Raw genomic sequence first — 11935 nt, 5'->3', positions numbered from 1 at the left:
CACTAACATAATGTTAGTGTTCATATATATATATAGCTTGAACTGAGCAGTTTCCCATCTATCTCCATCATCAACATTTATATTGAACAGACAATTAAATCCACAAGCTCAAAGTGGGGCAAATATTTCTCATCTGACTCTAAACTTCATCCAAACCACATTCAGTCAAACAAGAGTTTCAGCCTACCAGCAGTTTATATGGAGGAATCAGCAGGCGGTCCAGGTGAGCTGGATTTACCTGATCACCAGTTGTCTCTTGCACTGAAAGCTGCACTGGTGCGTCTCAATCCCCTTAATTGCACATTTGTGTGTCTCATTGCCTCATCTTGGTGGTTTAAGTGAGACTGACGAGCAACAAAACCGAGAAGCGACGCCTCGTTCACAGAGAAGAAAGAACTTTAATTAAATATAGTGAGAGTCAAAAAGTTATTTTACACTTCAAAGTTCAAAATAATAAAAAAACAAATTCAACATTATCATCTTTACAGTAGTTTCCTCTGTACTCTTCCCCTCCGTACTGATACTATTGATAATGTGTATGAACAATGCCAACCGCTGTGAGCCTGAACGCAGACAAGCCATGACAAATGTTACTACTGCTGTTAGACAAGTGCTTCGGATCTCGCTTCCTTCACAAAAAAACAAAACAAAAAAACTTTCTATTTACTCCTTTCCTGTACAGGTATTTATATATGTACTATTAAAAAAACATCCCTCGGCTTTTAAACATAACATTTTTCTTTCAGAGGAAAAATGATGACACACACTCGCACACACTCACAGGCGCTCTCACATGTCGACACGAACAGAAGAGTGGTCTCCAGACCCATGTTTGAGATAAAATAAATAGGTGGCTCAATTTCTTTTTTTTTTTTTTAAAAAAAAAGGAAAAGTGAAGGAAAGGAAAAAAGAGGGCAAACATACAGAGTATTAATAGCACAGGGAGGGAAATGAACAGAGGAGGGGAGCAGAGAAAGAGGACAGAAAACCTGACTGAAGCAGGAGAAAGGAGGAAAACGAGGAGAGATTTTTCCTTCATCTCTTTCAGCCTTCACTGAGCAACAATTTTCCATCCAAAAAAATCCATCACATGGAAGACAAACACACATAATCATAATGACATTTTCATAAACTCTACATCTACACAATGCAACGAAATGATGCTAACTTGAACGAGAATGATGCGAACAACATGACAAAAATGAAAAACATCCTCCTGCTTCCTTGATTTGAAAATAAAAAAAAGACACCATGGCTTATTTTAGCTTGATTGAAATTAGCAGTGGAAGTATGGCTTTTAACAAACAGACACTATAATACAAAAACAACTAAGATGTCTTAATAACATTCAAATCCTGACATGAGAGACAAAGAAAATAAGGAGCACATCTGAGAATCTTCAGGGAGGTTTTTCAGGGTTTTAGTTGTTTTTTCCTCAAATCACAACTGTTTTTCTTTTCAATTCTTGAGGACTTTTTTTTTTCATTTTCTTAAATTCTTTCATCCCAGTTCTTGATTACTTCTTCACTGACAGACCTCCAGTCGTAGCTCCTGAAGTCTTGTGACTGATGAGGTTGCTTTCATTCATTTAATTTGAATTTAAAAGTTGAGGGATATTAAGTATTTCCTTCCCTTTCCTTTTTGTTGTTTTTAGCAGTAACATTCAGGTGACTGAAGGTTCAGATCTCATCAGGCAGTCGTTGCAAATGATTTCTGTTCGTCAAATAGATGCTATTTAAGTTTTCTGCCCAGTTAAGAATCGGATTCACTCTCAAATAGATTCTGTATCAGTGTGATTTCTGAATGCAGGCCTGACAATGACAGATGTACATAATATGGCATCCTTTCGGTTTCTGACAATGTGTGACAAGCAAAGATATGTAGAACAGCATAAAAACTGTGGCGTAAGACTATTCAGGCATTAATGTATCAAATAAGGGCTTTGGCAAAATTAACATCGTCATAATTTAATTAAGACTTTTGAAAAACACACACGCACACCTTCAGATAGTTTTCACACACCGGGCATTTAAGACATGTCGCTGGCTAACTGTCCTGCGCTGCAAAAAATGTCTGTTTTTCATGTAAAAAAACAGGAAATTATAGTTTGTACTTTTCTAGTTCCAGAAATAAGTGCAAAACATTGGACCAAAAATATTTAACAACAGCATCAGAACAACCATTTTCTATCTGATGCACCTATCAGCAGGATCACGTTTCTTAAAGTGTCCGATTTTGAGAGTTTTCACTGATTTTATGATGTAACAAAAGTCTGGTTAAGGTTCAGTGAGGTTTAGACACAAAAACCAACTTGGTTAAATTTAGAAAATCATCTTGATCTTGGCTAAAAAGACAAAGCTGTTGGTTAGAAACAGCAAATGAATGTTAACGCTTGATGCTGTGTTGACCCGTTCATCAACCCCGGTCTATTTTGTCGCTCTAAAACAGCATCGCATAATTTCCTTCTGTCAGAATGACTAATATATGACGTATATGAGCATAAACGCCATTTAAGGGCTGCTGCAGAAATGATTGATGCTGTTAAAGTTGTTTTCACACTTTAAAAAGCCAAATTTTAACCCTCAGTTGCAAATTTTTTGACATTTTTTTGCAGCGCAGCATTTAAGACACAACGTTGGTTAGTTTTCCCACTCAAGTTGCCGATCATATCAGAAGGCAGATGCAAAAAAATAATAGAAAAAGCACAATCTGATTGGCCGGCTGATCACAGTAAAAATATTAACAAACACAGCAAACCAAAAAAAAAAATCAAGAAGAAGAAATAAGAATTTATCTGTTCAGTAATCAAGAACTCAGCAAAGCAAATCTCACACAACAAAATCAAAATGGCAGCAGTCTTGTAAGACATGTTCCCCTTTCTATAGAGGTTGCTGTGGCTGTGTCCGACTGTAAAACAGATGTGGCCGATGGAGGGACTCAGTGGCAGTTTTTGGGTCAAATCCTGAACAGTGAAGCTGCTGCTGGCACCCAGTAATCACACACTCCACTGCTGGGAACAAGCTGCAGTCTTTTATGGCCTTTTTATGGTTCGCTATTGCAAAACGTGTCTTGAATTAGCACTGAAGCGTGTGAAATTTTGAATCGTGGGCGGCAGAAATAAATTTGTTCCTTCTTTGTTTGTTAATTGACAGATTTCTTCTCTCTCTCTGCACCTTCTGGTGGATGAAAGATTGGTAGCAAACACTGGTAAACACCGGGATTTCTTGAATGGCTGAAAGTGCAACGTCCAAATCCTTCAGCTGAATGATTCAGCTCCACGTCTCAGAGAGCGATGGTGGTTTTGGCAAAGACAAATGAGAGTGTGTGTCTGGTTTGGCTCGTCTGTGTTGGCTGGATTTGACCCCCGTGTGAATCCTTCTTCATCATCGCTTTGACTCATCATCACCGTCATCGTCAGGCATTCTTCACATTATATTCCTTCGTTAAAGACTAAACTTCATAAATAGAAAGTCCCTCATGTAGGTTACAGTTAGAAGATGATTATCACACATTAAGTGTTGCACAAAAAAAGAAAAAGAAAAGAAATCAACAATCACTCAAGGGAGGAAAAGGATTCTCTCCAAAATAAATACACTTCATGTGTCCGTGGAGAGTCCGTAACGTAGGCGTGGCCGTTCTCCTATAAAAGCATCAAGGTGTACAAAGTCTAAACAACTTGTTTTCTTGCAAACAGTCTTTGTTTTTTGTTTTTTTTAAACTTTTTTTGTTCTTCTTCTGTTGTTCTTGTAGTTGTTATTGTGTTAGAAAGGGCCTGAGTTGGGTTTGTTCCTTCAGATCGGGACAGCTGCTTCCATCCCTGACCGGAGTCTGACTCGCACCGAATCCTCCAGCAGGATCAGTGAGAGTGTGCTTGGTTCAACTCACACACTGTCACACACACACACACAAACACGCACACAGTCATGCACTCACACCTTTACATGGGTGGGACGATCATTCCCGGGATTGCTGCCGAGCGGAGAAAGAGAGAAAGAGAACGAAGGAGAGAGGGGAAGAAAAGAGAAGAAAAAAAAACTTTTAAAACATAGCCAAATATTTTCATGGTCATAAAAAATTCCCTTGTAAATGCATCAATATGTTCTCCCATCTGTGCAGCTGTGTGACTGCAGCGACATTTAAAACATCAATAGACAAATAAATCAGTAAAAATCGAGCATCATCTGAGCTGGCGATGCTGCTTGCACACATTCTGCGCGGCAACAGTTGGCGTATTCTGCTGTACATTTGTGTGTGCGCCTGACGGATTGCATCATGGCATGTGTTGTCTTTAAACCCAGGGGAAGGGTGTCAACATGTGAGAAGCAGAGCCCAGCCCAAAGTGACACACACGGAGATATTTTTCCATCACTTCAGAGGACATTACATTGACTTACATTCATTTCCTGAAGACTTATCCCCACCATAACCGTAACTACGACTTGCCAAACCCTAATACTTTGGCTACATCAAGCACAGAACGTTTGTGGAATGATGTGCTGCGGAGTGTGTCTGTTTAGTTTAATGGCTACACCTGCGGGGCATGTATGGCGTAGAGTGGTGTGAGTCACAGGAAAGCTAAAGGATGAGCTGTTGCTTTGGGAATAGTGTGTCTTCAGTTTTTGGACACAGTGTAGAAAGTTCTTATAGTGCGGGAAATTCACATGTACAGACTACAGTCGACTATCTTAAGGGATAAATTTACTGAGCATCTCTTAGCTGATAGTGGCAAAGAAAATATTAGTAGTATAACTCCTTGACACCTGAACTTGTGTGTTTTTGCTTTCCAGTTGATGCTAAAATAATTGAAGATTGTTAATTTATCTATTACACATACAACATAGATACATAGATATATAACATATATAGTAACAGATATATAATCATTAGGTCCCTAGTGCTTGCAAAAGGTTCCGATGTACGTATTGAATATGCACAAACCGGCATTGGGGGAATGGATATGCTAACTTGGCTACAGTCTGAATGAAAGCGCTGTGTTGCAAATTCGAGACAATAGGCATCAAGGGGATAATCAGGACCCCAAATTGGAGCCCTGTTTGATAGAAAGTCGTCTTTTTGTGTTTATCAGGAGTTTAGTTTTAAACACACTTTATGATCCAGTTGCAGAGTGGATCACTGTGGCTTAAACACACCTGGATTATACTCCCTTGTGGACGAGCACACAGACTGACAGCTGATGTATAGTTGTTATTATATTACTTTCTAGTTTGCTGGGAGGACTGTCTTCCAATAATGTGCAGTAGATCAGTACCTATGTATTCCATGCATGCTAATATGCTACGGCTCTTGTAGCATGGCATCTGTATGGACATAGATTTTTGGTTGCACACAGGCGACCAAAGAGAGGTCAGAACTTATGTCATGCTGACTCGAGCAGGCTCTTGTGAATGTCCATCCATCCATTATCTACACCGCTCAATAATTATTTGGGCTGGAGTCTATCCCAGCTGACTTAAGGTAAAGGCAGGGGACACCTTGGACAGGTCTCCAGTCTATCAAAGGGCTACATATAAAGACAAACAATCAAACTTGCATTCATACCTACGGACAATTTAGAGTAATCAATTAACCTGAGCATGTTTTTGGACTGTGGGAGGAAGCCGGAGTACCAGGAATGCACAGGGAGAACATGCAAGCTCCCTGCAGAAAGATCTCGGGAAGGCCGGAGGATCTTCTACCTGCAAGGCGAAAGTGCCAACCACCAAGCCACCGTGCAGCCTCTTGTGAACGTGAAAAAGCCAGTTCATGGTTTCCGCATGGCCAATGTGTACTCTGAAGCCGTTGGATACGGACATGATTCTATTCAGACTACAGTAGGTATGCAGTGAACACAGAAAAACACACGGGGCTATCATAGATGTTTAAAAAAGGCTGCGATTTTGGACTTTTTCCAAGATACAGCAGTTAGTTACAGGTAGCACTATGTAAATGTGGTTATTCCTGAGGGGTGCACAGCACAGTAGGATTTCTGGAGAACTTCTTCAGTGGAAAGCATGTACAAATCAAAGCACCTCCAAAGTTTAAGAGGAACTACTTCAATTACAAGTCTTCTAATGATGAATTAATTATATTTATATTACAGCAATTATCATTTTGCACTACTGTGTTTATATATTCCTTTCTAGCTGTAATGTTCTGTATATACTGAGTAATATTTAATTTTATTTCTACTATTTTTTCCCCTCTCTGTTACACTTTTTATAGTTTCTTTATTTTTTTTAAATTCTCTTCAATATTCCTAGACAGCTGAAACCAAATTCCTGTTGTGTACGTACTTGGCCATTAAAGCTGATTCTGATTCTAAAGGTGTGCATGATGAAAAATCTCCTTGTACAGCCTTTTCCCATAACAACTGCTTCAACCAATGAGCGCTTAAAACAAGGACCGTCTGTGCAGTGGCAAATTCTGGGCTGCACATGGATGTCTGCAGACTTGGGTGGAAGACAAAATTTACATCACATGAACTGTTGTGGATCCTTTTGGACTTGCAAAATACATGAATTGGTCTTTGAGCTGCTCTCTTGTTTGGTATAGCGAGTTTAATTACTAATAGTGAAAGCATATTGTTGCAGCAGCTGCTATGCTCACATATACATATTCAGCCTCAGAGCCCTGGGCATGACCAAACACATTATTCTTAGCGGTCCTCATAATGGGACTCTGAAAACAGAGCATGTCCCCATAAGATTCATGTCAGTACACACAGACACACACACAGCAGAGAGAAGAACTGGTTAAATGAATGGCTTTAAATTTCACTTTAGGTGGAGTCTTTCAACCGAAAAGAATATTTTTTTAGGAACAGCAAGACAAAACTTATTGTTTCAGCTGAGCTTCCAGTTTTCTTTTTTGTCTCAAGTACTATGAGTGTGCACAGACACACACACACACACAAACCGTAGGGCAGGTATACTGACAGTATAAACTGTCAAGAGAGTCGAACAGCTGTCATTGTTGATCGCTCCCTAGTAAGCTGCCAGTGTGTGATCAGCTAGTGTGTGTGACAGTGGAAAGAGTGTGTGTGTAGCTGCAAGTGGGGTGTGTTTATTTCAGCTGTGCTTTGAGGCTATGCTTTGAGTTCCCACACCCACGCACATGCTCACTAGACACACACACACACACACACACACACACACACACACACACACACACACACACACACACACACACACACACACACACACACACACACACACACACACACACACACACACAAAGTCAGTGATGTTGAGAAATAAACTCTCTGTGCCAAATGTCTTTTTTTTGTCTTTGTAAATATCTAACTTCCTGCCTTTCTTCCCAGCCAATAGGAGGGCAGGGAGGAGTTCCAGACAACTAAATGATCCTGATTTCTACCAAATTTAAGTCGGAAGAGGATGAAAAGTTGAAATTAAGACAGAATAAAGATCAACAGACAAAGAAAGTCAGACAAAAGGAAGTTGAAGGTGAAAAAGCAGTGAGGTTTTTTTGAACAATCATTCAGAAACAGAGGAAAACAGGACATGACAATTATTAATTCATCTAAATTAGTCAGTTAATCTTACATTGCAATGCAATTAGTTAACAGAGTTGAAAGAAGAAAGAGTTGAGGAACATACTTCAGGTGAAGGCCAGGCCTTGTAGAGAGCTGGCTGTTGAGTACTTGCTAGAGTCCACAAATGTTTGATCTGGTAGAGAGAGGCAGGAATGAAGAAATGGTGAGAAAAGGATGATAGGTCAGAGGAGTAGAAAAGGAAAGGTTAGAAGTCAAGAGAGAGAAGGAGAAAAAAATCATTAATCCAAAGAAGAAGAGGTGGATAAAATTGTTCAGACTGTTTCTCATCAGAAAAAATGACCCCTTAAAAGGCTTAAAATGACCCATGTTTACATTTCCTTGTCTCATTACAGTCACTGGGTGGTTGCAAACCTCTTAATGTAAACATCCTGTGTTTACATTAAGAAGCAAATGTGGATGTCACATGATGCTCATATATAATTTATTGGAAAAAAAAAAGTCTCATGAAGGAGGAGGGGATGGATGATTGGGCTTTCAAAGCACATGACGTTTAAGTTCTGTGTCCTGTCTTCTTCTACTACAGTCGACATTGGCCTTTTCATCGTGAACTAAATGCTACTGTAAGTATGACAACTTTGTTCACAATGTGAAGTTTTACATGCTGATGGTGTGTAGATGGAATTTACTGGTACAGAAAAACATTTCACCAACTAATCCTGTCAACCCTCAAACCTGCCAGTGAGTTAGAAAGACATGCTGTCTTTAAAAAAGTACTTTTTTTTTTAATCAGAGCCAGAGACTATGAAAACAGAAAGAATTGCTTGAAAAAAAAAAAAATTGAACTGTTTCCTGTAACCAAATTCTGTAAAAAGCAAAACAAAAAAACAAAGCAAAACAAAAAAAAAAAAAACCAAAAGAAGATTCAGAGCTCCTCAGTGCAACCAGGAAGCCGTTAGTGACAAACCTGTGACTAACATTCAAATTCAGGGAGTTTTGTCTGAAATAGACTGAACTGCAGGCTGTCCTCATAAAGAACTAATAGGAAACTAATATAAGACATTTAAAATGTAAGTATATACAGAAAGTACATTTTCTTCCTTTTGTGTAAAATAAGCAACCAAAGAAATTCAACTTTCATTTCTTCTTTTTCAATAACATTATAACTTTGCTACACTGCACTCAAACACATATTTTTGACTTCTCTCTCCTTCTGGTCATAGTTGTGCTGTTTCCATGGAGGTGCAGGACTTCATATCGCAGTGAAAAGTTAGCCCACAGTGAGTTAAAAAGTGACATGAGCAATCAACTCCCACAAACTGCTTGGGATTTAGAGGTTTATTTTGGAGGTTAGCATGCTGACATGTTAGATTTGTTAGTATTTTGTCGTAATCCAAAGTATTACATTAAAAAATTCTACCTGATGGTGGTGCTAAATGAAATGTTAAGGAGATCCTGAAAGTTATTACAGTTAATCCTGTGTGGTGCATGAATTCCTGTACTTGAGATTCATTCAGTAACTTTTGTGATACGTCAATAATAAACATTAATGTGTGACTTCATGGTGGCACTATAGTAAAAGTCAGATGTCTGTACAAAATTCAATGGCAATGAAATACTTCCAACACATCAAATATGTGATGAGGTATTGTTAGAGGACTGAGAGAAGTGAAAAAACACAGACTGAAAATATTTGCAAAACCCCACTAGAGGAGCAGGAAGCTTCCTGAAATCATCAGCTGGGGAAATCCTCCCTCTAAGCATCATTTGATATACTGGCACGGTGAGTTACCTTGGAGCCCGTTGCCGTTGGCACTGGTGCAGGAGGGTGGAGGGGAGGAGGAGGGCCTGACCACCGGAGCGAAGGCCGACTTCTGCTTAACGGCCGCTGACACCATGTTGGCCGGAGAGAAGGAGAAGACACCAGAGGAGGAGGAGCAGTTGGAGGGAAGAGAGGTGGAGGAGGCCATGGTGGGACTGGAGGGGACGACTGGAGGGGAGGGAGATGATTTATGTAGAGGAGGGGAGAGGGATGAGGACAAAGAAAAGATGTGGAACAAGGAAAATGAAAGGAGACGATTACAGAAGGATGAGAATGAAGAAAAAAAGACATTATTACTTCAATAAACACCTGAACTTTACTGTTTAATGAATTCATTAAGAATGTCTTCCACATTATCTGAGACATAAAGAAGTAACACACAAAGATGTTGTTAAATGACACATTTGGGCGTAACATTCATGTATTCAAATATTCCTAGCTATGAAATGCATTTTATAAAGACAGATTAATATGTACTTTATGAGAAGTGACACCAGAAGTGTATTCTTCTCAAATGTTCGCATCTTAATCTTCCTTCATCATCATCAAACTTCAGCAAACAACTAAAAAAACAACAACAACTCGCATCTCTCTGTTTTTGCTCTTTCCTCCCTCCCTCCATAGTCTGTCTTCCTTTCTAGCTAAATGGAAATAGGATGCAATTAACCAACACACAGAGAAGAGGTGTGGCTGTCAGATAAAAGGCAGCGAGGGAAGGAGGGAGGAGATGGACGGAGGACAAAATGCAGCTACGAGCAGCGAGTCGGTGATTGTTTTTGAAGACACCGCGACAGAAAGCCCCATGGGGGAATCTCCACACAGTAGATCTGAGAGTTTCACTTTCTGTCAGCGGATATTTTGACTGCGTGTGTCTTTGTATGTGCACAGCTGCAGGTACAGTATGTATGCAGGCAGCGTGGGGCACCTGTAATTAAAGCCGTACAAGCCCATTTAAAGCAGCTTGTTTATTGAGCGAGCGAACTCAGATCCACTTACTAGCATAAGGCGAGTTGGCTGCAGAGCCGTTAAGGAAAGTGGGCGAGCCTCCCAGGTTGGTCATGCCGGTGTTGTTAGCGTAGCCGTTCATGGTGCTGGTGACTGAGGTGTAACTGGTCTGCTGAGGCGTGGTGCTGGGGACATAACCGTGAGGCGACACACTACTGCTGCTGCGCACAAAACCTGCAGGAAATGAAGTGCAGAAGAAGAAGAGCAGGAGATTTAGGCAAAGCGATGCAAACACAGACCTTATGTTTGGTAGTTCTGCACACACTGAGACTGCAAATTACTCAGAAACACTAAATATACGGGATTAAATATGAGAACCTGCACAGATATAACTGAACATTAGGAATTGCGTGAACTGACTTTTATGTTGAAGTTCAGAAATTTCAGAACAGCTCCAAATCTTTGTCAGAGATTTAACAAAAATGACACCAGAACAAAAGCTTCTTGAAGAAGAAATATGACAGAATTTAACATTTTTTTTCTCATCAACACATCTCAGCGCAGTTTCTGTTGCAGTATCTCACTTTTCTTTTTTTAACATTTATCATCTCAAATCCTGTCCGTTTATTTCTAGATATCTCAAAACAAAACTACAGTAGTTAGTCTGCAAATAGAGAATGCAAATTACATGTGTTTCTTCTAATGATGGCACTTAGAATAATGTCCCTATAAACAGAAATGAGTGACAAATTGAAGGAAAAACCACCAAAATGTGATCATAATAAGAACAGCTTCAGTGCTCCTTGCCACTGATTTTGAGAATCTCTGGAAATCTAGTGGGGGAATCATGTCATTTTTTCCTTAAGATATTCCCTCATTTGGCGATTTAATTATACTAATAGACAATCCTATCTAATATATAGCTCTAAAATCTTCAGTTTTTTGGGGGGGTGATGGGATTTTTGAGATCTTTTTCTAAATATCTGGCGGCAGTGGAGGCCATAGCACATGATTCACATAATATTTATATTCATGAACCCTTTCAGTGACCCCTTGTGCCCAGTGGATGGAGGAGTTGTCGTCCTGCAAGAGGCCATATTTCACCGTTGGATAAAAAGTGATCACTCAGAGCAACTTTGTATTAATTTGTGGTGTAAGTGGACCCAAACCACGTCAAAAAAACATCCCACACAGTGTAACAGAACCACTGGATACCCTCATTGTTGGAGGGTTCACGTTTTTCCTTTAATTTGTCACCAGCCTCCATGTTAAAACACTGTCTTTAAGCAACCTGTGTGGCAAACAGTGAAACAATGCACAAAGATATCATTATTGTGACCTTTCAAGTAGAACACAAGGTTGTATTGTGATGCGATGTATATTTGATGATGACTAATACACACGAAGGCGATAAACGCTCTGAAGTCTCACCCTGATTGACTTGTGAGGGTTCGGAGACGTTGACGGACAGCTGCCCTGTGAAGGAGTTGACTCCCATCATGCCGGAGTGGGTCGACCCGGAGAGCTGAGTGTGTCCTCGAGGAACACTGTAAAGAGCTTCTGCAATGTCCGCTGCACGTTTCAGGATGATCTCCTACCGGAAGAGGAACACAGTTAAGGGATAAACTCAAAAGCAAAAGGGCTTTTTCTGTGCGGAT

The 11935-nt window shown here is 39.9% G+C and overlaps 1 protein-coding gene across 3 annotated transcripts in view; it reads right to left on the bottom strand.

The window, feature by feature from the left end:
* Positions 1-378: 378 nt before the first annotated feature.
* LOC110959229 (EBF transcription factor 1) overlaps positions 379-11935 on the bottom strand; it is a 102285-nt gene continuing 90728 nt past the window's right edge. For 2 of the 3 annotated variants that reach the window (XM_022206016.2, XM_022206015.2), the window contains exons 13-17: positions 11709-11871; positions 10329-10511; positions 9303-9500; positions 7617-7685; positions 379-3969 (exon numbers count right to left, since the gene is read on the bottom strand). In XM_022206016.2, the coding sequence (XP_022061708.1) occupies positions 7618-7685; positions 9303-9500; positions 10329-10511; positions 11709-11871 (612 nt within the window). In that variant the 3' untranslated portion in view covers positions 379-3969; position 7617. The remainder of the gene's footprint in view (positions 3970-7616; positions 7686-9302; positions 9501-10328; positions 10512-11708; positions 11872-11935) is intronic. The other variant, XM_022206017.2, reaches the window with a different exon arrangement.

Source organism: Acanthochromis polyacanthus, chromosome 17, assembly GCF_021347895.1.
Source record: "Acanthochromis polyacanthus isolate Apoly-LR-REF ecotype Palm Island chromosome 17, KAUST_Apoly_ChrSc, whole genome shotgun sequence".
Classification (NCBI taxonomy): domain Eukaryota; kingdom Metazoa; phylum Chordata; class Actinopteri; family Pomacentridae; genus Acanthochromis; species Acanthochromis polyacanthus.
This window is presented reverse-complemented; position numbering and strand designations above follow the sequence as displayed.